The following is a 23630-nucleotide window of genomic DNA, read 5'->3' on the forward strand; positions in this document are numbered from 1 at the left end:
TCTCCTCCAGAGACAGCCCCTCATAATCCAAGTCCCAAAGAAGGAAATGACTGATGCCTTGTGCTATGAGACATTCTGACTGCAGAAATATTTTGCCCAGTCATCCCCCATCCATGTTCACGGTTGCCCTGTGACCCTGATCTAACCCCATCTGGTAAAAAAGTTCCAAAGAAATCCAAAATTCATCTTTTTGGCTTCACCTTTTTATTCCTTATCAAATTACGATAGCAACAACGCATGACTTGTAATAGACAAAAAAAAAATCATACACAACCGCAATCCCGTAAGAAAACCACATTTATTTCTCCATAATCAATGTCCACTCTACAGCGACACATGCAATACCTTCACGTGTCTGTCATAACAGCACATCTTCTAGTTTGTGCCTTTCTTCTTGTTGCCTGCCATATTACAAACATTTCAATATGGCAACAAAATCTTTATACTTTTGGTTCAGCATGGAACAAATTAGAAGTTTCCTAAGTGAACAATACTGGAGGAGACAAGGTAAACATAACAACTCAGTATTTTCTCTTTCAACAACTAAAGCAGTGCATCACATTTCTCAACAGCAACCCTTTCCATCTTAGTATGAGCCTGCTTCAGTTTTTTCTTAAGAGGAAAAATGTTACTGTTCATTCACAAGCAACGTCCTCATCCAAGTGTCCCTTCTGGAATGAGTCCTGAGCACCTAGCAGAACTGTGACACAGAAATACATTCTAATAGCAATCCACTCTAATTCTGTGGCTACTGTGGGGTGGTGCACTGTGGGAGCTCTCACCAGCATGTCTTTGCTGGTACAGAAAAGACAGCAGGAGCTCCTGCCGAAAGCTTTTCTCACTGATCACACAATTCTGGTAAGAGTTTGCTTATGTGAGATAAGACAGACGCTCCAGATGAAAGGACTGCTCATACCGATTAGTTACAAACATATTCACAGATTCTTCCCAGTTTATGCACACGGACGCCAGAGCAGCTGGATGTCCTCAGGAAAGTGCCTTCCTGTCATGCACAGGTTTTCTTCCAGTGTATCCCATTTGGTACAGGCTGATTATCCCTGAAGCCTTTTCCACATTTCTTAACATCCTGTAGTCCCTCCAGGAGTTCCCTAAGGTATCGACTTAATAGTATAGCTAAGAAGTATCTCGCATTCATCAATTCACTGGATAGGTGACAGAAATACTTAAAAATAAATTTCTATATTTAAAAATCATGTGTGTAATTTGAACCCATCCATGCTAAATTATGTAGATGTAAAGAGAGTAGTGAAAGGATGGTCACCAGAATATTAATGATGAATATCTCAGGGGGTGGGACTGGAGGTGACTATTTTCCTTAAAAAAAAAAATTATTTTGTACTGACAGGGAGGAGTCAAAAGGATCCTTCCTTCACACAGGTTTTGGAGAGCATTTGGGAGATGAGTGCAGCCCACATTCATTATGTTTCCATGGGTTGCTCTTCAGAGTGTGTTCTTTGATGTCGGATGAAGGCCGAGCTCCTCCTGAATGTTTTCCCACACTGAGGACACTGGCTGGGACCCTCCCTGCTGTGGAGTCTTTGATGTACCACCAGGTGAGAGTTCTGCTTGAAGGACTTTCCACACTCTGGACACTGGTACGGGGTCTCCTTAGTGTGAACTCTCTGGTGCTTGGTCAGACAGGAGCTGTCCCTGAAAGCTTTACCACACTGACTACACTCGTAGGGCTTCTCGCCAGTATGAGTCCTCTGGTGCCGGATGAGGCCAGCAATGTTCCTGAAAAGTTTCTGACACTGGTCACAGCCATAGGGCTTCTCACCAGTATGAATTCTCTGGTGCCTAATGAGGTATGCGCTCTCAATGAAAGTCTTCCCACACTCTTTACACTCGTAGGGCTTCTCCCCAGAGTGGATTTTCTGATGCACAATGAGGTGAGAGTTTCGGTTGAAGGTTTTCCCACACTCCATACATTCAAAGGGCTTCTCTCCAGTATGGGTCCTCTCGTGCTGTGTGAGGTACGAGCCATCTCGGAAAGCCTTTCCACACTTGCTACATTCGTAGGGCTTCTCCCCAGTGTGGATTCTGAGATGCACAGTTAGGTGGGAGATGTCTGTGAAAGGCTTCCCACACTCGTTACATCTGTATGGTTTTTCCCCTGTATGAGTTCTTTGATGCAAAATGAGGGATGAGTTGCGGTTGAAGGTTTTTCCACATTCTAGACATTCGTAAGGTTTCTCCCCGGTGTGAATTCTCTGGTGCTGTGTCAGAGCTGACCCATCGCTGAAGGCTTTCCCACATTTACTGCATTTGTAGGGCTTCTCTCCTGTGTGGATTCTTTGATGTACAATCAGGTTGTAGTTTTTGGAGAAGGACTTTCCACACTCGTTACAGGTATAAGGTTTCTCTCCAGTGTGAGTTCGGTGATGCAGAACAAGAGAAGAGTTCCGTTTAAAGCATTTGCCACATTCAGTACATTTGTACAGCTTCTCTCCAGGGTGACTCCTCTTATTTTCATTAAGAGATGAACTCAGGGTAAAGATGTCCCCAAAGTCCTTGCCTTCACACAGTTTCTTCCCTCTTGCTGTTTTTTTTTCACCAAGAGGGGTAAAATGGTTGAAAGGCTTAACACTTTCAGGATATTTGGAGGGTTTCTCTCTCATCTGATTTCTTCCAAGTTGAATAACTTCCATGGAACGGTTGAAGGCTTTCCCACAGGAGTCATTGGCTCTCTTAGATACACAACCTTTCTGACAACTTTGTAAAGCTGGGTCACAATGCAAACTTCTGACCTCTGAGTTACGTATATGGAAACCATTTGTTGTAGGAACACTCCGAGATGGAGGAAGGTTTGAACTTGCACTCAAAGGCCCCACAAGTCCAGGATATTCACAAACTGCTTCCCGAGCCCTTGGCTTCTCCTGAGTTAAAGCTGATTCCCTCAGATGCCCCTCCCAGTTCTTACAGTCCCAACTGTCACCTAGAATGGAGACATGGGGACCCTCTCTTGGAAATCCTTCCATTTCCACGTCACAGGGTAGTTCTTCCTCAGGAATATTCTGAGCTGTCATTTTCAATCACGTGTCCCAGGCTGAAAAGTAAAGAATGAAAAAGACAGACTTCAGTACATGAAACTGTCTGGAAGAGGAATGAAAAACTATGACAGGCCAGGAGTATGGGTGTGTATTTTCACTTGTTTCCTTTCTCAAATTCACACCTGTACAGGAAAAAGATAAAGTGAGATTCAAGGGATGGAGGCGAGAACTGGTTCAGAGAGCCATACAGCATTTTTATTCCCCGAGAGAACAGGCAGGAGGGACAGCACTGGGGGTAAATATCACCAACAAGATTAGCCTGCAACATGGGAGACCAGAGGCCAGGTATCACTGCTCACAGTGGAACACCGTCTTGGCCATTGTATGCTAGTCCCCGTCACCTGCTGCCCTTACAACCACCAGCACTCATTTTCAAAGCCTTGATTTCACAACGTGTGTACAATGGTGCTGAATGAGCAGTTCCCATCCCAGCTTTGTGGTCAGAGTTCTGCCTTCACAGATGGGAGGCAGCACAGGCTCCATGACCTGGAAGATCCGAAAGACCTAGATCTGCCAGTGACTGCCCTGGAGGGTTACTATGAGTCAGATCACAGCTGAGGCTGGCTCTTAGCTGGGGAATGGACAGTCCTCTGTAAGTGGCTACCAATGTCATCGCCGTTATCAATCTTCTAACCACCCTCCCACCCGTTTGACTTCATGATATCAAGACAACTGTCTGTCCATATATTTTTTAGATAAAATGAAATTAGACACCTACCTCAGAAAAAAATATTCCAAAATTCCAAGTGGATAAAGACCTTAACATAAAATCAAAGTCTAAAAACATGTGGGATACCTTCACGAATGGGGCAGTCCTTGATTCACAAAGTTTAACAAGCAAAAACAATATAGACCAGGATTAACAACTTTGAGTCAACATCAAAAATTTTCACAACAGAAAACCTAATAGTCAAAATACAAGTGGCAGGTGGAGAGACAATTTATAAAATATAAAAGAGACAAAGAAATATAGCCCAAGATCTATAAAGAATTTTTACAGAACAGCACAAAATAGAAAAAAACAGGTAAAGGATACAGAGAGGCAGGCCACTTCACAAAGACAGAAATGTCCTGAAAATATGAATATCTGCTCATTTCCACTGTTGTTCAGGCAATTACAAACTGCAACTTTAAGAACACAAAATATGTAAATTTCATGAGTAAAACAATGTGTGCTGATGTAAAGCTTGGGCAGGCATGCAGGAAGGGAGCTGGCAGCATGCAGAGTGGTCAGCCCGCTTGGCGAGCTGATTTGTTAGGAGCCGTCAAAACATAAAATGGGCACCTCCCTCCATCCAGCAACTGAATTGGTAGGCATGTCGGGCTCAAGAAACACGAGTCCCAAGTGGACACTGGTCTACACCAAGGAGATGATCTTAGAGGCCATTAGGAAGAAGATAGACCACTGGTGACGGAATGAGAATATCATTATGGACCCCTTAATAGGAAAACAGAAACCCACAGATAATGGGAGGTTACTTTCAAAGTGCTGAGAGAAACAAACTCATACATGTTAATGTTCAAGAGTGAGGGTAAGATAAACGACAGCTTCAGCAAAGCAAAAGCAAGAGTTTACCCGAGGACACTCACCAAAACAATTAGAGTTGTTCTTCATGAAGAACCCAGAAGAAAGGAATGGAAAGAAAAAGAAATGATGAATGTGTACTTAAATCAAATCCTGCACTGGCCACGTAGAATGCAGCAGTTAACAGTGGGATGGACTAAAACACCAGGTAACAGTGTCCTGTGAGGTGGGAAAGGGGTAACAAACTTAAGTGTCCTGACGTTGTCATATTTTTCATGATTCATGTGAGACCTGGTCAAGTCAGGAATAAAATAAATGTCGTGTAAAACTTCTAAGCCCACAGAGCAGTGGTTTTCAACCAGGGACAGTTTTACCCCCCAAAGGACACTTTGGAATGTCTGGAGACATTTTTGGTTGTCATGCCTGGGGTGGAGGGCACTACCACTGGCATCTAGGGGGTGGAGGCCAAGGATGCTGCCATAAAGTGTGATAAAAAAAAAATATGGTGAATGTTTAAATAAAGAAATTTATTACAGTAAAAGACACATTGCCATTAACCCCCCTCAAGATACTTCCCCACCCCCCCACCCCACTTCCAACACAGTTATCACTTTCTTGCCACTTTCTGAAGCAGTTCTGGAAGTCCTCTTTTGTGAGTCTCCTTAGTTGCACTGTAGTGGCTGCCTCGATGTCCTGAATCAATTCAAAACGTTTTCCTTTTGTGGTCATTTTTATTTTGGGGAAGAGCCAGAAGTTGCGCAGTGCCAGATCCGGTGAATAAGGTGGGTAAGGACACACTGTAATTTTTTATTTGACAGAAATTGCCATACCAGAAGCGATGTGTGACACAGTAATTGTGATAAAAAAAAAAAAAAAAAAAAAAAGGTGAATTCTGCTGCCGAGTTCCATCCAACGGAAAGGCAGGGATCTTCAATATGGGAAGCAGTGCAGTGAAATGTAGTAACAGTGTGTAACAAGTTTCCACTTGTTCAGTGCAGTCAGTCAGGTGTGAGTACTATTGACACAATGTGTGTTTTAAAGTGCAGCTGTAAATTATCCTCCATCATGACAACACTCCATGTCACACATCACTTCTGGTATACGGCAATTTGTCAAATACAAACATTACCGTGTGTCCTCATCCACCTTATTTACTAGATCTGGCACCCAGCAACTTCTGGCTCTTCCCCAAAGTCAAAATGATTCAGGACATCGAGGCAATCACAACAGCACAACTAAAGACGTGAAAAAGGACTTCCAGAACTGCTTCAGAAAGTGGCAAGAACGATGGGATAAGTGTGTTCAAAACGAGGGCGAGTGTTTTAAGGGGGATTGATGGCAATGTGTCTTTTACTGTAACAATTTTGTTTTTTATTTAAACATTCACCATATTGCTTGATCATACCTCATAAACATCCTCTAATACACAGGACAGCTCCTCACAACATAGAATGATCCAGCCCCAAATGTCAACAGTGCTGAAGTGGAAAAACCCTGTTGTAGGAGGGAAGAAGGAAGGAAGGAAAGAAAGAAGGAAGGACAAAAGAAAGTAGTAAGGGGGGAAAGCCCAGAAAGGATAGGTTAAATAGAAAGTATAAAATAGAGTACCATCAAGAAAGAAAGAAAGAAAGAAAGAGAGAGAAATAGATAGACTGATAAATCCAGAAGAAGGTAGAGGAAAGCCCAGAAAGGACAGGTTAAAAAAAAAGTATAAAATAGAATACCATCAGTAACAATAAATGTAAATTGCCTTGACAAGCCAGATAGACACCGTGTCACACTGCATTAAAAAAAAATTGAGTCTGTAATAGACATACATAAAGCAAAAGGACACAAAAGACAAATGTAAAAATTTGGAAGAGATAAATGCTAACCACACAAAGATTTTATGGCTCTTTGCTAATCGATGATAAATTTCATGTATGATAATGACAATATAACAATGTCAAAGATGTCTACATGGACACAATGCCTCAAACACAGAGCAATGTCAGGCAGCATTACAAATCGAAGCCAGCAAATTCAACCATCTTGGGAGGTTTTAATGAACCTCTTTAAGAAATGGAAATTCAGAAAACCTGAATAGAGATAAGCAGGAGAGAATGTAATTAGCCAGTCTGATCACATAGCTAAATGTCTTCATTTAGTACTTCATGAAGTACCAAGTAAAGCCAGACACTTTCCAAGCACATGTGGGACATTTGCTAACGTGGGCCATAAAACTAGGCCAAAGAACAAGTTCAATAAAGACCAGACCACAGCATGACACAGACCACAGCCTCTTGACAACAAATGTGGTCAAGTTAAAAAAACCAGTAACAGAAAGAAAAGAAGAAAAGAAACCCCAATTTATTTGTAAACATGAAAATGTATTTCTCAGTAATTCAGAGATCAAAGAGAAATCTTGGCAGAAATTAAAAAAACACCTAGAACTGAACAATGATGGAAATAGTACATCTCAAAACAGGATGCAGCTAACATAGTTCCCAGGTGGAAAGTGTTAGTCTTTAATGCATACACTAAAAAAAGAAGACTGAAAGTTAGTGAGCTCACGGTTCAACTTAAGACTTAAGGGAAAGAATCATGGAATAAACCAACAGCAGGTGGAAGGTAAGGGATAATAAAGGTAAGAGCAGAAATTACAGAAACTGAAAAGGAAACAGCCAAGAAGATGAAGAAAACCAAAAGACTGTTTTTTGAAAAGACATGAAATAGACATGCCTTTGGCAAGCGTGATCATTAAAAAAGAGAAGAGGCACACATAAGTGCTATTAGTTATGCAAAGGGATGTAACTAAGAAACAGTAAAATGTTACCAAAACAGCAATGCTGGGTTTATCCTAGGAATGCAAGGACTTGTGGAACATCTATTGATACAATTCCCCATATTTTCAGATAAAAGTAGAAGACAGCTCCCTGCACCCTATCTCAGTAAGTTCATAATGTACTAATTTGAGGAAATCTCATCCAGACTAATGATCAAAATGCTCTCAGACTAAACTAGTAGACCCCTTTACTCTATGTCAATAAATTCAGAAAGTACTTTAAAGACAGCGCCGATTCATGGTGAAAATTCTTAACAACTAGGAACACAGGGAATAAGATAAACATCACACCTAATGAGGGAGCATAAGGACTGTTCACTTTGAAGCGAAGGCTAAGACCTCAGATGCCTGCTATGTTCACAGCATTCAACAGTGATGTGGAGGGGCCGGTTGTTCACTCCTGGAAGCTCCTACTGAAGAGGCCTCCTGAGGCTGCCCTGCCACCATACCCACATGGCCTGTGAAAATAAGAGATAGAGCACCTCCCTACAGGTCTGTAGAGGGAGGATGCATGTGTGCACTTAAGAGAAATGAGGTAAGTCACACATATACAGGATGATACCACCTAGAGACATTTTTTAGACAACATATTCTGGAAGTAAAAACATTAAAATATCCTGGCAAGCCACCTACCAAAGTTCTGATATGAAGGTATGGAGGGAACGGGCGTTGAGGAGCCAAGGGAATGTCCATTTCATCTACAATAGATACTCCCCTTATTGAATTAAGACTCATACACCACTAAGAAAGTGGTGACCCACCAAGTGGGAGAATATATTTGCAAAGCACATCTGATAAAGGACTTATACATAGAATATATAAAAGCACATAAAAAGATCATCAGTATCATTAGTCATTAGATAAATGCTAATCAAAACCACAGTGAGATACCACTTCACACCCACTAGTTGGCCTATATAAGAAAAACAAAACAAAACAGGAATAAGTGTTGTGAGGATGTGGAGAAACTGGAACCCTCACACAGTTGGTGGGAATGTAAAATGGTACAGCTGCTTTGGAAAGCAGTCTGTTTCTCGAAAAGTTAAAGCAGTCTGTTTCTCTGACCCAGCAATTGCACTCCTAGATATCTACTCAAGAAAAATCCAAACATACGTGTACAAATAAACTTATACATGAATTACAAATTATAGCAGCACTATTCATGACAAACAAAAGTAGAAACAATCCAAATAAATGTCTATCAACTGATGACTGGATAAACAAAATATAGAAATCCACACATCTGAATATTCTAATACGTTTCAAAAACATAAATGAACCTTAAAAACGTTATGCTCAGTGAAAAAACTCAGACACAAAGGACTACATATTGTACGATCCCATTTATATGATATCCAGATAGGTACTGTAATTCCATAAAAACTGAAAGTCAATTGCCAGGAGCTGGGAGAAAGGGGGAAATGAGGAATGACTGCTAATGGGGTATAGGGTTGCTTCTTGGGCTGATGAAAATGTTTTGGAATTACGTAGTGATGATGGCTGCAAAACTGTGCATATACTAAAAACTACTGAATTATGCACTTTGAATGGGTGAATTATATGGTATATGAATTTTATCTCAATAAAGCTGTAATAAGTAAAATTATATCTTCAAGAACAATGCCAGTGACGCTGGCATCACTCCAGCCTGACATGCAGCTCTTGACCTTTGCAGTATCCCCTGGGGGCATCTGGAAATCTGTGGAGGTATTAGGTTGTCAAAGATGCTAGCAGCTGAGAGCCTGGGCTGAGCAGGCAGATTTGCTACCATGCCTGGACTGCCCCACAAGATTCTTGACCATCCTGTGTCCCAAAGTCCCTGAAGGTTATCAACCTGGAGTGTTTCAGAACAGAACAATACTACATGTGTTATAAAACTCATTTAGGAGAGGGAAGCTAAAAGGAAATCTAGATACTGCCCTGAATTCATAAACTTATTCCCTACTCTGCATCTCTCTCCTTGATGAAAGTGGCTGTTCCAACTATACCCTCAGTCAATGGGGGCGTGGATGTCATCATGAGATAACATCCATGATAATACGTGGTCACCTGCATACAGGAGGGCACAGACTTGGGGGACACAGTATTAAATCAGGGCATTCAGTGCAGGAACACACTGAATTTTATTAAGGTTGTTTCAAAACTGTCTTATTGCCCTCAAACATATTTGTGTGTTACTATTTTTAGCAACACAATGATACAAAAGTTTTGTTGTAAAAAAATTCATCGCCATGTTGTTCACATATTTTTGGGGTGTGCTGTTTCCCCCCCTTTCTCTGATCCTGTGCTCGGGTGTCCACCAAACCACTTCTCTCAAGCCCCAGCATTACTCATTTTGCCCAGCCTGTCCTTCTCTTCCTCATGGTCACTGAAGAAGGTGGTCTCCAAGGCTTTCTACACACTGAATGTTACCCCAGCCCATGCTGAGACCGCAGGTCTGGAGAACTTTCTGTGATAAACTGTCCTGATGCTGTTCCAAGTCATAACACAGGGGGTGACTGACCCTTTGCCTGGGGACAAAACCCAGCTCATCCTCACAACATGGGCTGCCTTACTGTGTAAGTGCCTAGAACCTGTTTCAAAGGCACTGTCTTTCTTCCTTTCCTATTTAATATACCTGGTCTGGGTCCACTTCCTCAACACTCACTGTTCCAGAAACATCCACCAATACCTTGCTTCATTCAATTTCATTGAAGACAATGAATTCCGAATGTTCTATTTCTCTTAATCCAAACCTACAGTCTCCAGCACACCAGACTGCTTCCTATAGAAATACATATTTTAATACAAATGCCTTTCCTTTTATTGATTTTTTTTTTTTTTAAGATTTTTTTGTTTTACTGGGGAAGGGGAGCAGGACTTTATTGGGGAACAGTGTGTACTTCCAGGATTTTTCTTTTTCCAAGTCAAGTTGTCCTCTCAATCTTAGTTGTGGAGGGTGCCGTTCAGCTTCAAGTTGTTGTCCTTTCAGTCTTAGTTGTGGAGGGTACAGCTCAGCTCCAGGTCCAGTTGCTGTTGCTAGTTGTGGGGAGCACAGCCCACCATCCCTTGTGGGAGTCGAACCAGCAACCTTGTGGTTGAGAGGATGCATTCCAACCAATTGAGCCATCTGGGAGCTCAGTGGCAGCTCAGCTCAAGGTGCCATGTTCAATCTTATTTGCCGGGGGCAGAGCTCACCATCCCTTGCAGGACTCGAGTTGTTGAACCGGCAACCTTGTGGTTGAGAGCCCACTGGCCCACGTGGGAATCGAACTGGCAGCCTTTGGAGTTAGGAGCACAGAGCACCAACCACCTGAGCCACTGGGCCAGCCCCTTTTATTGATTCTTTATGTGCACACAGAACTTTAGAATTTTTTAAGTTATGGGGATATGTAATATTATCTATAAAATTCCTTTCAGTATGGTAAAAGGCACATTGCAAACTTGATCATAAAGAGTGAGCATTACACAAATATTAACTCAAAATGGATAACAGACCTAAATATAAGAACTAAAATTACAAAACTCCTAAAAAAAACATAGGTGTTAATCTTCAAAAACTTGGGTACATCAAAACCTCAAGTGACCATGTGAGTGATGTCACAGGAATGGTGGGCTTCTTAAGTTCTCCAGAACTTACCACAAATTGAACATCTATGTATAACCCATCAAAGGGCTGTCTGCTCATCACACAGAACAGCTAAGAGACTCACACAAGGATTACTTGAAAGTGTGCAAATCGGGCGAGCAGGGGAAGAGTGAAGGGAGTGGTGTGGAGACACGGGGGCCCCAGGACACAAACCAGAAATCACAAGAGCCAGGCGGTGGGCTCTTTCCCTGGGTCTCATAGCTGATCTCTCCTGCCGAGAGAGCAATGTATCCAGCATTTGAGGCAGTAACCTCAGCTGAGACCTCCAGCTGGGCCCTAGGTCAGACAAAAAACAAACGCCATACCTGGGCCCCTCCCCTCACGCTCCCCCAGCAATCCTATCCCAGCCCTTCCAGAGTCTCAAGCTGGTCCCTGAACTGAGGAGTAGTGTCAGATTACAGAGGAGCTGTAGCACTCAGGAGCTGGAAAAATCTAGTTTGCAGCTATGACCTAGGGAAGAGTCCAGACATAGACAGAAGTCTCCTCCTTCCCCAGCCCCCACCTTTTCTGGGCGGCTCCCAGCAAGGCAATTACTGCTGCACAGGCACACACAGGGGTCAGCAGCAGGTGGCAGAGGCAGCTCAGCAATCTCGAGCCCTCCACACCCCCTCCCCACCCCAACAAGGAAGAAGTGCCCTAAAACTCGGGAGACCTGGGCACAGGGAAAAAACCCACCTCCCAGTGGCTGGCTGTGGTGCACTCAGGGCGCTTATGTGAAGGTGAGAGCAGAAACTGCCCTGACTTTGTAAAAACTACCAACCATACCCCACAGCCCCACACATCTACAACTGCAGTGCAAGGGTCACTCTGGGCACCAGGTGGCTGGCTCTGCCTCCACAAGATGCAGAGGAGTCTTTGTACAGCAGAGGACAACCTGGAGATAGCTTGGTGGGCTTAAGCCAACACTGGCGCTGCTTTTTTTTTTTAAGTATTGCTATCATTTTTATATATATATATGTATATATGTGTATATATATACATATATACACACACACACATATTCCCACACACACGTATTCCCACACACACATTTTCCCCTTTCTCTTTTTTCTTTTCCTTGCCCTACTTTTCTTCCCTTTCCATTTTTCTGTCTTGATTTTTTTGTGTGTATTTTTGCCCGTGTTTAGTGTTGGTTATCAGTTGTTTTTACATGTGAGTGTATTTGGTTTTTTTTTTGTTGTTGTTGTTGTGCTTGCTGATTTGTTTTGTTCTGAAATTGTCCTACACCAGGGCCCAGCCCAAGAGACACAAGATTCGACAGACCCACAGCCCAACTCCAGACCAAACCAGAGGATGACCGGTTTTGACCTACAAGTGACACACCCAGAGGGAATTCTCTACAGGCACAAGAGCCCATAGGGGTCAAGCCTCATCTGAGGGGTCAACCATCACACAGTACCTCATCCACTGTGGACAGAGCCAATTCTCACAACTAGTCAGCCTAGGAGTCAATCCCACCTACTGACAAGCCAAAAGCAATTAAAGCTCAACTTTAACAGGAGAATACACGCAACACAAGGGTCACCTCTGGAGCACATGCACAGAATAGGGAAGTGGAGCAACTCAAATATAAAGGATACATACTACATAAGGTCACCCAGCAAAGACAGAGAACCCTCGGGGATCTAGCTAATACATCAAAGCAAACACAGAGAGTCAGCCAGAATGGGAAAACAAAGAAACATGTCCCAAATAAAAGAACAGAAGAAACCTCCAGAATTGGAACAAAATGAAATAGAGGTAACCAACCTATCAGAGACAGAGTTTAGAACACTGATGATAAGAATGTTTAAGGAGCTTAGTGACGACATAAAGAAGGATAGAGAAATCATAAGAACAACCAGTTAGAACTAAAGAATTCAATAACTGAAATAAAGAAGACACCTGAAGAAATTACCAGCACGTCAGATGAGACAGAGGATCGAATCAGCCATTTAGAAGACAGGTTAGCAGAGATCACCCAAGCGGAACAACAAAAAGAAAAAGGAATGAAGAACAATGAAAATGGTTTAAGAGACCTGTGGGATAACATCAATCGTAACAACACGCGCATCATAGGAATACCAGAAGGTGAAGAGAGGGAGCAAGGGATCGAAAACATATTTGAAGTAATAATGACCGAAAACTTCCAGAATCTGGTGAAGGAAATAGACATACAAGCCCAGGAAGTGCAGAGAGTTCCAACCAAGATGAACCCAAACAGGCCCACACCAAGACACATTATAGTTAAAACAGCAAAGGTTAAAGACAAAGAGAATCCTAAAAGCAGCAAGAGACAGGCAGTGAGTTACTTACAAAGGTGCTCCCATAAGACCATCAGCTGACTTTCTACAGAAACTTTGCAGGCAAGAAGGGAGTGGCAGCAGATATTCAAAGTGATGAAAAACAAAGGTCTACATCCTAGGTTGCTTTATCCAGCAAGACTCATTTAAAATTGAAGGAGAGATAAAGGGCTTCCCAGAAAAGAATAAGCTAAAGGAATTCATTACCACCAAACCAGCATTGCAGGAAATGTTAAAAAGGCTTCTGTAAACAGAAGAAAGATGAAAACAATCTAACTAATGAAGACCAGAAATACAAATAATAAAATGGCAATAACTATGTACCTATCAATAATCACTTTAAATGTAAATGGATTAAATGTTCCAATCAAAAGACACAGGGTGGCTGAGTGGATACGGAAACAAGACCCTTGCATATGCTGTGTACAAGAGACTCACCTCAGATCAAAGACACACACAGGCTGAAAGTGAAGGGCTGGAGTAAGATATTTCATGCAAATAGAAATGAGAAAAAAACTGGAGTAGCAATACTTATATCTGACAAAACAGACTTTAAAAATGAAGACTATATTAAAAGACAAAGAGGGGCACTATATAATAATAAAGGGATCAATCCAACAAGAGGACATAACCCTAGTAAATATCTATGCACCCAACATAGGAGCCCCTAAATATATAAAACAGATATTGACTGACATAAAGACAGAGATCAACAATAATACTATCATACCATGTTTCCCCCGAAAATAAGACCTAGCCAGACAATCAGCTCTAATGCCTCTTCTGAAGCAAAAATTAATACGAGACCCAGTGGTACGTTACGTTACATTATAAGACCCGGACTTATATTACAGTAACATAAGATGGGGTCTTATGTTAATTTTTGCTCCAAAAGACGCATTACAGTTGATTGTCTGGGTAGGTCTTATTTTTTGGGAAAATGGTAGTAGGAGACTTCAACACACCCCTGACAATAGTGGACAGGTCCTCCAGATGCAAACAGTGGGCTTAAATGACACATTGGACCAGTTGGATTTAATCAATACTTTCAGAGCATTTCACCCAAAAGCTGAAGAATACACACTCTTCTCAAGCACACATGGAACATTTTCCAAGATAGACCACATGTTAGGCCACAAAATAAGTCTCAATAAATTCAAGAAAACTAAAATCATATCAAGTGTCTTCTCTGACCACAGTGCTATCAAATTAGAAATCAATTACAAGAAAAAACTGGAAGACACACAAATATGTGGAGGCTGAATAACATGTTACTAAATAATGAATGGGTCAACAATGAGATCAAGGAAGAAATCAAAAGATATCTGGAGACAACCAAAAATGAAAACACAAGGACCCAAAATCTATGGGATGCAGTGAAAGCAGTCCTAAGAGGGAAATTCATAGCAGTGCAGGCCTACCTAAAGAAACAACAAAAATCACAAATCAACAGTTTATCCTTACACTTAAGGGATCTGGAAAAAGAACAGCAAAATAAGCCCAACGAGAGTACAGGGAAGGAGACAATAAAGATCAGATTGGAAATAAATGAAATAGAAATTTAAAAAAAAAAAAAAAAAAGCAATGCAAAAGATCAGTGAAACCAAGAGCTGGTTATTCGAGAAGATAAACAAAATCGACAAACGCTTAGCCAGATTAATAAAAAAAAGAGAGAGAAAACCCAAATTAATAAAATCATAAATGAAAGAGAAGTGACAACAGACACCACAGAAATACAAAGAATTATAAGAAATTATTATGAGCAGCTATATGCCAACAAATTAGACAATCTGGAAGAAATGGATAATTTTCTAAAATCACACAACTTTCCAAAGCTAACTCAAGAAGAAATGGAAAACCTGAATAGACTGATTACTACCAGGAAAATTGAATCAGAATCAACAAGCTCCCAACAAACAAAAGCCCTGGAAACAGATGGCTTTACAGGGGAATTTTACAAAACATTCAAAAAGAATTATCATCTGTTCTCAAACTATTCAAAAAAATCCAGAAGGAGGAAAGGGTCCCAAACACTTTTTATGAGGCCACTATCACCCAGATCCCAAAATCAGACAAAGACATTACAAAAAAATAGAACTACAGGACTATATCCCTAATGAACACAGATGCAAAAAATCCTCAACAAAATTTAGCAAACAGAATTCATCAATACATTAAAAAGATCATCCACCATGATCATCAAGTGGGATTGATTCTTGGTATGCAAGGATGGTTCAACATCCACAAATCAATTAATGTGATACACCTCATTAACAAAATGAAAAATAAAACTCATATGATCATATCAATAGATGCAGAAAAAGCATTTTGACAAAATCCAACAGCCATTTATGATAAAAACAATTAAGAAAGTGGGAACAGAGGGACCACATCTCAACATAATAAAGGCCATATATTATAAACCCACAGCTAACATCATAGTCAATGGGGAAAAGCTAAAACCATTCTCCTTAAAATCAGAAACAAGGCAAGGTTGCCCACTTTCTCCACTTCTATTCAAAATAGTTCTGGAAGTTCTATCCACAGCAAACAGACAAGAAAAAGAAATAAAAGGCATCCAAATTGGTAAGGAGGAAGTAAAATTGTCAATACCTGCAGATGACATGATACTCTATATAGAGAACCCCAAAGACTGCACAAAAAAACTATTAGAACTCATAAATGAATTTAGTAAAGTAGCAGGATACAAAATTTATATTCAGAAATCAGTTGCATTTGTATATTCCAATAATAAACTATCAGAAGGAGAAATTAAGAAAACAGTCCCATTTACAATTGCTTCAGACTATAAAATACCTAGGAATAAATTTAACCAGAGAAGTAAAAGACCTGTACTCAGAAAATTATAAGTCACTGAAAAGAGAAATTAGTTAGAAATAGATGGAAACACATACCATGCTCATGGATAGGAAGAATAGAGTTAAAATGTCCATACTGCCTAAGGCAATATACAGAGTCAACGCAATTCCTATCAAACTATCAAGGACATTTTTCACACAAATAGAACACATAATCTTAAAATTTATATGGAACCTTAGAAGACCCCGGATAGCCTTGGCAATCTTGAGAAATAAGAACTAAGTGGAAAGTATCGTGATACCTGACATCAAATTATACTACAAGGCTAGTCATCAAAACAGCATGGTACTGGCATAAAAACAGGCACATAGATCAATGGAAGAGAATAAAGAACCTGAAAAGGCCAGCCCAGTGGCTCAGGTGGTTAGAGCTCCATGCTCCTAACTCCGAAGGCTGCCGGTTCGATTCCCACATGGGCCAGTGGGCTCTCAACCATAAGGTTGCCAGTTCAACTCCTCGAGTCCCGCAAGGGATGGTGGGCTCTGCCCCCTGCAACTAAGATTGAACATGGCACCTTGAGCTGAGTTGCCTCCCGGATGGCTCAGTTGGTTGGAGCGCAGGCTCTCAACCACAAGGTTGCCAGTTCAATTCCTCGAGTCCTGCAAGGGATGATGGGCAGCGCCCCCTGCAACTAAGATTGAACATAGCACCTTGAGCTAAGCTGCCGCTGAGCTCCCGAATGGCTCAGTTGGTTGGAGTGCATCCTCTCAACCACAAGGTTGCCGGTTCGACTCCCGCAAGGGATGGTGGGCTGTGTCCCCTGCAACTAGCAATGGCAACTGGACCTGGAGCTGAGCTGCGCCCTCCACAACTAAGATTGAAAGGACAACAACTTGATTTGGAAAAAAGTCCTGGAAGTACACACTATTCCCCCAATAAAGTCCTGTGCCCCTTCCCCAATAAACTGTTTAACAAAAAAAAACAAAAAAAAAGAGAGCCCAGAAATAAATCCATGTCTATATGGTCATTTAATCTACAACAACGGAAGCAAGAATACACAGTGGGGTAAAGACGGCTATTCAATAAATGGTGCTGGGAAACCTGAACAGACACATGCAAAAAAATGAAGCTGGACCACCTCCTTACACCATATACAAGAATAACTTCAAAATGGATTCAAGACTTAAATGTAAGATCTGAAACCATAAAACTCCTAGAAGAAAATATAGGAAGAAAGTTTACAGACATTACCCAGAATAATATTTTTACGGATATATCCCCTCGGGCAAGGGACATAAGAGAAAAAATAAACATATGGGATCACGTCAATCAAAAAAGTTTTTTCACAGAAAAGGACACCATCAATAAAACCAAAGGCATCCTACTGAATGGGAGAAGATATTCATCATAATGATATATCGGATAAGGGGTTAATACCCAAAATTTATTTAAAAAGCTCATTCAACTCAACACCAAAAAAACAAACAACCTAATTAAAAAATGGACAGAGGACATGAAGAGGCATTTTTCTAAAGAGGACATACAGATGGCAAACAGACATGAAAAAATGCTCAATCATTAGAGAAATGCAAATAAAAAACACAATGAGCTACCACCTCTCCCCAATCAAACTGGCTATCATCAACAAATCAACAAACAACAAGTGCTGGCGAGGATGTGGAGAAAAGGGATCCCTCGTGCACTGCTGTTGGGATTGCAGATTGGTGCAGCCACTATAGAAATCAGTATGGAGGTATCTCAAAAAATTGGAAATGGAATTACCTTATGACCCAGCAATTCCACTCCTACGTATCTATCCGGAGAAGTCCAAAACACTAATTTGAAAAAATTTATATGAACACCCCTATGTTTATTGTAGCACTATTCAGAATAGCCAAGACATGGAAATAACCAAAATGCCCATCGGTAGATAACTGGATCAGGAAATTGTGGTACATTCACACAATGGAGTATTACTCGGCCATAAAGAATGAAATCTTACCATTTGCAATGATATGGATGGACCTAGACAACATTACGCTAAGTGAAATAAGTCAGGCAGAGAAAGACAAATATTATATGATCTGACTTATATGTGGAATCTAAAGAATAGAATAAACGAACAAACTAATCAGAAATAGTCTCAGAGATACAGAGGAAAAACTGAGGGTTGCTAGATGGGAGGGGGGATGGGGATGAGGGAGAAGGTGTGGGGATTAGAAAGCACAATCCATAACCAGAAGATTGCCATAGGGATACGAAAGTCAGTTTAGGGAATGTAATCAATAATGTAAAGATTTTGTAGGGTATCCTATGGACACTTGTCATTAGGGAGACCACTTCAGGGATGGTGTAGATTCCTGATCACTGTGCTGTACCCCTGAAGCTGAAGCTGAATAATGAATATCAACTATAATTTAATATATATATACACATATATATACACACAATAAGTGGAGTACAGCATAAGAAATAGAGACAGTGGAAATGTAACAGCTGTATGCGATGTCAGAGAGGTAGTAGATTGGGGGAAGTGGTTATCACTTAGTGAGGGGTATAAATGTCTATTACATTGTTTTGTACACCTTAAACTACTACTACTAATAATAAAATAACAATAATAAATAAAATGCAGGAAAATGACGAGCGAAAAAACAACAAAAAACTACAAGTGACCAAAAATACATAAATTAAAACCTTCTGTTCTTCAAATAACATCACTAACAAAGTGAAAAGACACACACATAATAGGATAAAATATTTGCAAATCATATATCTGATATGGCACTGGTATCCAGAATAAGTAACTCTTACAAACTCAATAATAAAAAGATCAATAACTCATTTAATAAATGGGCAAAAGATGTCAATAGGCAGTTCTCCAAAAAAGACATACAAATGGCCAATAAGCACAATGAAAAGATGATCAACATCATTAGCCATCAGGAAAATGCAAATCAAAACCACAATGAGCTACCACTTCTCAGCCACTAGGATGGCTACAGTCATTTTTACTTTTAGGTAGTGATCCAAGAGAAATTAAAACATATGTCCACAGAAAGAAACAAAAAATCTTGTACATGAATGTTCACAGAAGCATCATTCATAATATCCAAAAAGTGGAAGTAACTCAAATGTCCATCAACTGATGAATGGATAAATGTGTATATCCATGCAATAAAATATTACTCATCCATAAAAATTAACTAAGTACTGACACATGCCACAGCACAGATAAACTTTGAACACACTATGCTAAGTGAAAGAAGCCAAGGTCTACATAGTGTATGGCCATTGATATGAAATGTCTAGAATAGGCAAATGCAGAGACAGAAGGTAGACTAGTGATTGCCTAGGGCTGGGATGGATGGAGGAGATGGGGAGTGACTGCCAATGGGCAAACACCTTCTTTTGTGAGATGAGGAAATTATTCTAAAATTGTTATTGATGATATACACAACCTAGTGAATATACTAAAATCCACTGAATTTTATACCTCAAGATGGTGAATTATATGGTTTGTGAATTATATCTCAATAAAACTTCATATAAAAATAAATAGGTGTTGAGTCTGTCAGGATCATAACCATTGGTCTAAACCCCACCTGGTATTATTACATTTCTGGTACCTTCAGACTTCAAGAGAGAAGTAAGTTTAGTAGGGATGGGACAAGTTTGTGTAGAATTCTATTCCCAGGCACTCACCTCCGAAGGGCTTTATCTCCAGTCTCTCTTACCCTGTAGAGATATTCACTTAGGCCCAATGTCTGGATGTCAGACATCAGTGGCTGCCAGAACTCAGCCGTCAACCCCATCCGCATGGTTCCCGCCATCTCTGTGGACCACACAAGATGTTTACTTTACTTGTTCAAATGATGCTTTTTTTTTTTAAACAAAAATTGTTTGCTACCAACTTTAGTCCTGTCCTAACAAAGTCACCCACCAATGGTGATAGAATCTGACTCCATTTCTGATGATTGATTGCTGACAGCTTTCAAGCCCCACTCCTCACTTCACCACCACCTACTGTCACATCTCCTTTCACCCCACATCTAGGTAAGCTAACAAGCCTAGGCGTTGGCAGGAAGTTCAATTCATGCAAGCCCCAACAAATGCAAGGCCACCCTCATCCCAGCTCCACTCTCTGATCACAGTAAAAGCCCAGCCAGTCTCCTTTTTCCTGTTCTCTCAAACTATTTTTTGATCACTTTGGGAAGCCTGCCCTGATCTCCCAAGACAGTATCATTATGTGAAAAATCAAATTTTTACACTGTTGGTGTGTGTGTTTAAAATAAAAAGAGAACGTGTGTATGTGTGTGTATGTGTGTTTGAGGCAGGAAGAAAAGAAAGATAAAGCTAATGTGACAGATTGTTAACTTAAGAATCTGGATGGTTTTACAACTGTTCATAGAACTATTCCTGCAACTTTTCTGTAGGTGTGAAACTTTTCAAAATAAAAAGCTGAGTGGGAAGGGAGCAAAAACAATAGAATGGGAAGGAAGCTAGCTACTTGCTGTAGGGGATAAAAAAAACAATGAGTTGGTATTCAAAACATTTTCACAAGACCAAGTTCCTTACAACCAAACTTTTTTTAATTGGAAAAGGATAAGGGAACTTTCTGGGGTGATGGTAATTTTGAAAAGGTTTGGGTTGCATTTGTCAAAACTCCTCCAGGGGTACAATGAAGTTCTGCGCATTTCACTGTTAGTCAATATTGCCTCAAAAATTTTTAAAAGCAATAGTGCTGAACTCTGTTAAACATAGTGAGGGTCTGAGGGGGAAGCACAGTGATAATTGCCACTTAATTTGAATGTATCCCCAAAAAACATTTAATGGATAAGTAAAAGGATAGACAGAGGGAAATATATGGGATATAGCAAGTATAGCTGATTTAATGGGCCAGTATTAAGGTCGCAAAAGGATATCAACTTTTCTACGTGTATGCAAACTTTTATCATGTACTATTGGGGAGCTAAGGAAATTAACCACTAAACCAGGAAAGAGGAAAGCGAAACGGCCACTAAACAGGTGGAAAAACGCGGTCCTCAATGGGAACTGTAGCAAGACCTGACTTGGCAGACACTACGTTGGTGAGAAAAAAACAGGTGATGTAACACCTGCGGAACTCAGCGGGAAACGCTAGAGGTCACCAGGTGCAATGAGGCCAAGTGGCCCGACACCCGCGAGGCAGACACAGGCCATCCCAGGAACGGTAGGCCGGCGTCGCCCCAGCGGCCCAGCCAGGACACCCGGATGGGCGGGCGAAACGGTCCCAGAAGCAGGGCGGGCTGATATGAGCGCGGAGCCACTGAGCTACGTGAAGGTACAAAGGGAAACCGGAGGACGTTCACATCCGCGGTAGGAGGCGTCCACAACCGCAGGATATCGTCACACTCCCGGTCCGTCCTCATTCGCTGAGGGGCGTCCACACCAGCAAGGGCAGCCGTGGCCCGGGCCGATGCCGCTCCTATGAGCCGATCGCATCCACTGCCCTCCTGAAACCCGCCCGCTAACGCGCGCTCACGACCCACGGGGACCCGGCGGACCCTCCCCGCGCCCCGCAGCTCCGCGGGATGAACTGAGATACCGAAAAGCCGAGAGGTGCGGCGAGACTCACCTCTGGCCGGCAAGCGGCGGCGGCACCCATATTCAGGCGAGTGCGCGTGCGCTCCAGGACCCGGATGTTCGAGTCCCTGAAGACGCCGCGGCTTCCGCCCCGCCCCGCGCGGTGTGAGGGGGGCGCTCCCGACCTTTCTCCTCAGCCAAGAGCAGCGGGCGTCAGGGACTCTTTGGCCTGGGGGATTGGACTCACTTCCCCGCGGAATGTTCTCAGTCTTCTCCTTCTGCTGGGTGGGCCTTGACTCCAGCCCCTCCGCCGGTGGCCGCGCGGGTCGCCAAGTCAAGGCTTCCTGGAAGGCTGTCCCTTACCCATTTATTTTCTCATTCAATTAGTTATTGATATCCATATGGACTCAAATATATTTATTTTCTCCTGTGGTTTTAATCCGATGCCATTTTTATTGTAGGGCCTTATTTTTATTTACTAAATAGTTTGCCAAAGTATAATAATTCCATACCATAATTTTTTTTATTTTGAGAAAAATATGTAAAATTCAGGTAAGTGCCTCATTCATTGACAATATAATTATTTACTTAGAAATCAAAACAGAAGCTGCACGTTTTCTAAATTAGCAGGACAGTTAAGTAACGATTTTATTTTTATTGCTTTAAGCAACGATTTTAGAAGATTAATACGTACAAATAAATGTATGTGTTATGGAAAAATCAATATATAAAAAATCAGTAATAAGCAGAAAATGTGCTTTGAAAAGAAATAAATGTAGTCAGTTTTATGTGTGTGTATAAAATAATTCCAATAACAAGTTGTAGGGTTGGAGTTCCAGAGAGCAGTTTCCAGGCTCTCCACCTCACCTGTAGTAGATGGCCATTAGCTGTGATCAGATAGCCGGCAGCTGTAACCAGTTAGCCATTAGCCACTAATTGCCGTGGCTATGCTAGCAAGCTCAGATTGCAGCTAGCAAGTGTGGTTAGCAAGCGGATTGCGTATTGTGGATCATATTGATCCTACTTCGTGTGTGTCCCTTAGCTGCCAGCGAGATGGGGGTGCAGGAAGACCCCTCCTTGGGGTAGTGGTGGATGTTTGCTTTTGTGTCTTGATCAGTGTCGTGCAGGGGACCCTGCTCGCTGCGCCATTTGTCATGCGGGGCGGCCTGTGGGGTCTCTGCTCCCGCTCCCCATACAAGAACGCAGGATATGGTGAGGCCAAAAAGGAACACCCACAGAGCCATAGATGGGGGAGTCATACCACTATATTCTCTCTGGCGGCACTATACTCTCACTGGAGGCTGGATCCATACTGTCCGCAAACCGCCATCCACGCTTGCCAGCCCAGCCGCCATCTTCTTCCTGCTAGCCCCCATTCTTCCTCTTCTCTGCTAGCATAGCCACAGCAGTTATATTAGTGGCCAATGGCTCACTGGTTACAGCTGACAGCCAACTAGCCACAGCTGATGGCCATGCAATCACAGTTGATGGCCATTTACTACCTGAGCCAGCACCTGTCTATGTGAGGCCGAGAGCCTGGAAACTACTTTCTGGGGCTGTGCCCCCACACTATGGGGAGTGGGAGCAGAGACCCTGCAGGCCTCCCCGCACGACAAATGGCGCAGCGAGCAGGGTATGGTGCCGGCCAAAGCTCTCCGAAGAGTGGTGGAGCAGTTTGTGCATGTGAACACCCAGTCTCAGGAAGACCAGGAGGAGCAGCTGCCGGAGAGCTGGACCCCCGTGGAGGGGTGGGAGGATGTGGACGGTTCTCCCACCAGCACAGGAAAAGCCATGCAGCTGCTGCAGAGATGGAGCCCCGTGGAGAGGTGGAAAGATGTGGACGGTTCCCCAACCAGCACAGGCCAGAGAAAGCGAAGATTGTTGTGGCCCTGTGGGCCGGGAAGTTCCTGCTCAG

The 23630-nt window shown here is 42.0% G+C and overlaps 1 protein-coding gene across 1 annotated transcript; it reads right to left on the reverse strand.

The window, feature by feature from the left end:
* Positions 1 to 279: 279 nt before the first annotated feature.
* ZNF329 (zinc finger protein 329) lies at positions 280 to 21864 on the reverse strand. Its single transcript, XM_019711610.2, has 3 exons — positions 21768 to 21864; positions 19856 to 19985; positions 280 to 3067 (listed from the first exon to the last, which is right to left on the reverse strand). Exon 3 carries the CDS (start codon positions 3045 to 3047, stop codon positions 1440 to 1442), a length of 1608 nt encoding a protein of 535 aa, XP_019567169.2. The 5' UTR covers positions 3048 to 3067; positions 19856 to 19985; positions 21768 to 21864; the 3' UTR covers positions 280 to 1439.
* Positions 21865 to 23630: the final 1766 nt, after the last annotated feature.

This window comes from Rhinolophus sinicus, linkage group LG11 (genome assembly GCF_036562045.2).
Source record: "Rhinolophus sinicus isolate RSC01 linkage group LG11, ASM3656204v1, whole genome shotgun sequence".
Lineage (NCBI taxonomy): Eukaryota > Metazoa > Chordata > Mammalia > Chiroptera > Rhinolophidae > Rhinolophus > Rhinolophus sinicus.

Coding starts and splice junctions, on each gene's coding strand:
- ZNF329 (XM_019711610.2), bottom strand. CDS start 3,047: ATGACAGCTCAGAATATTCCTGAGGAAGAACTACCCTGTGACGTGGAA.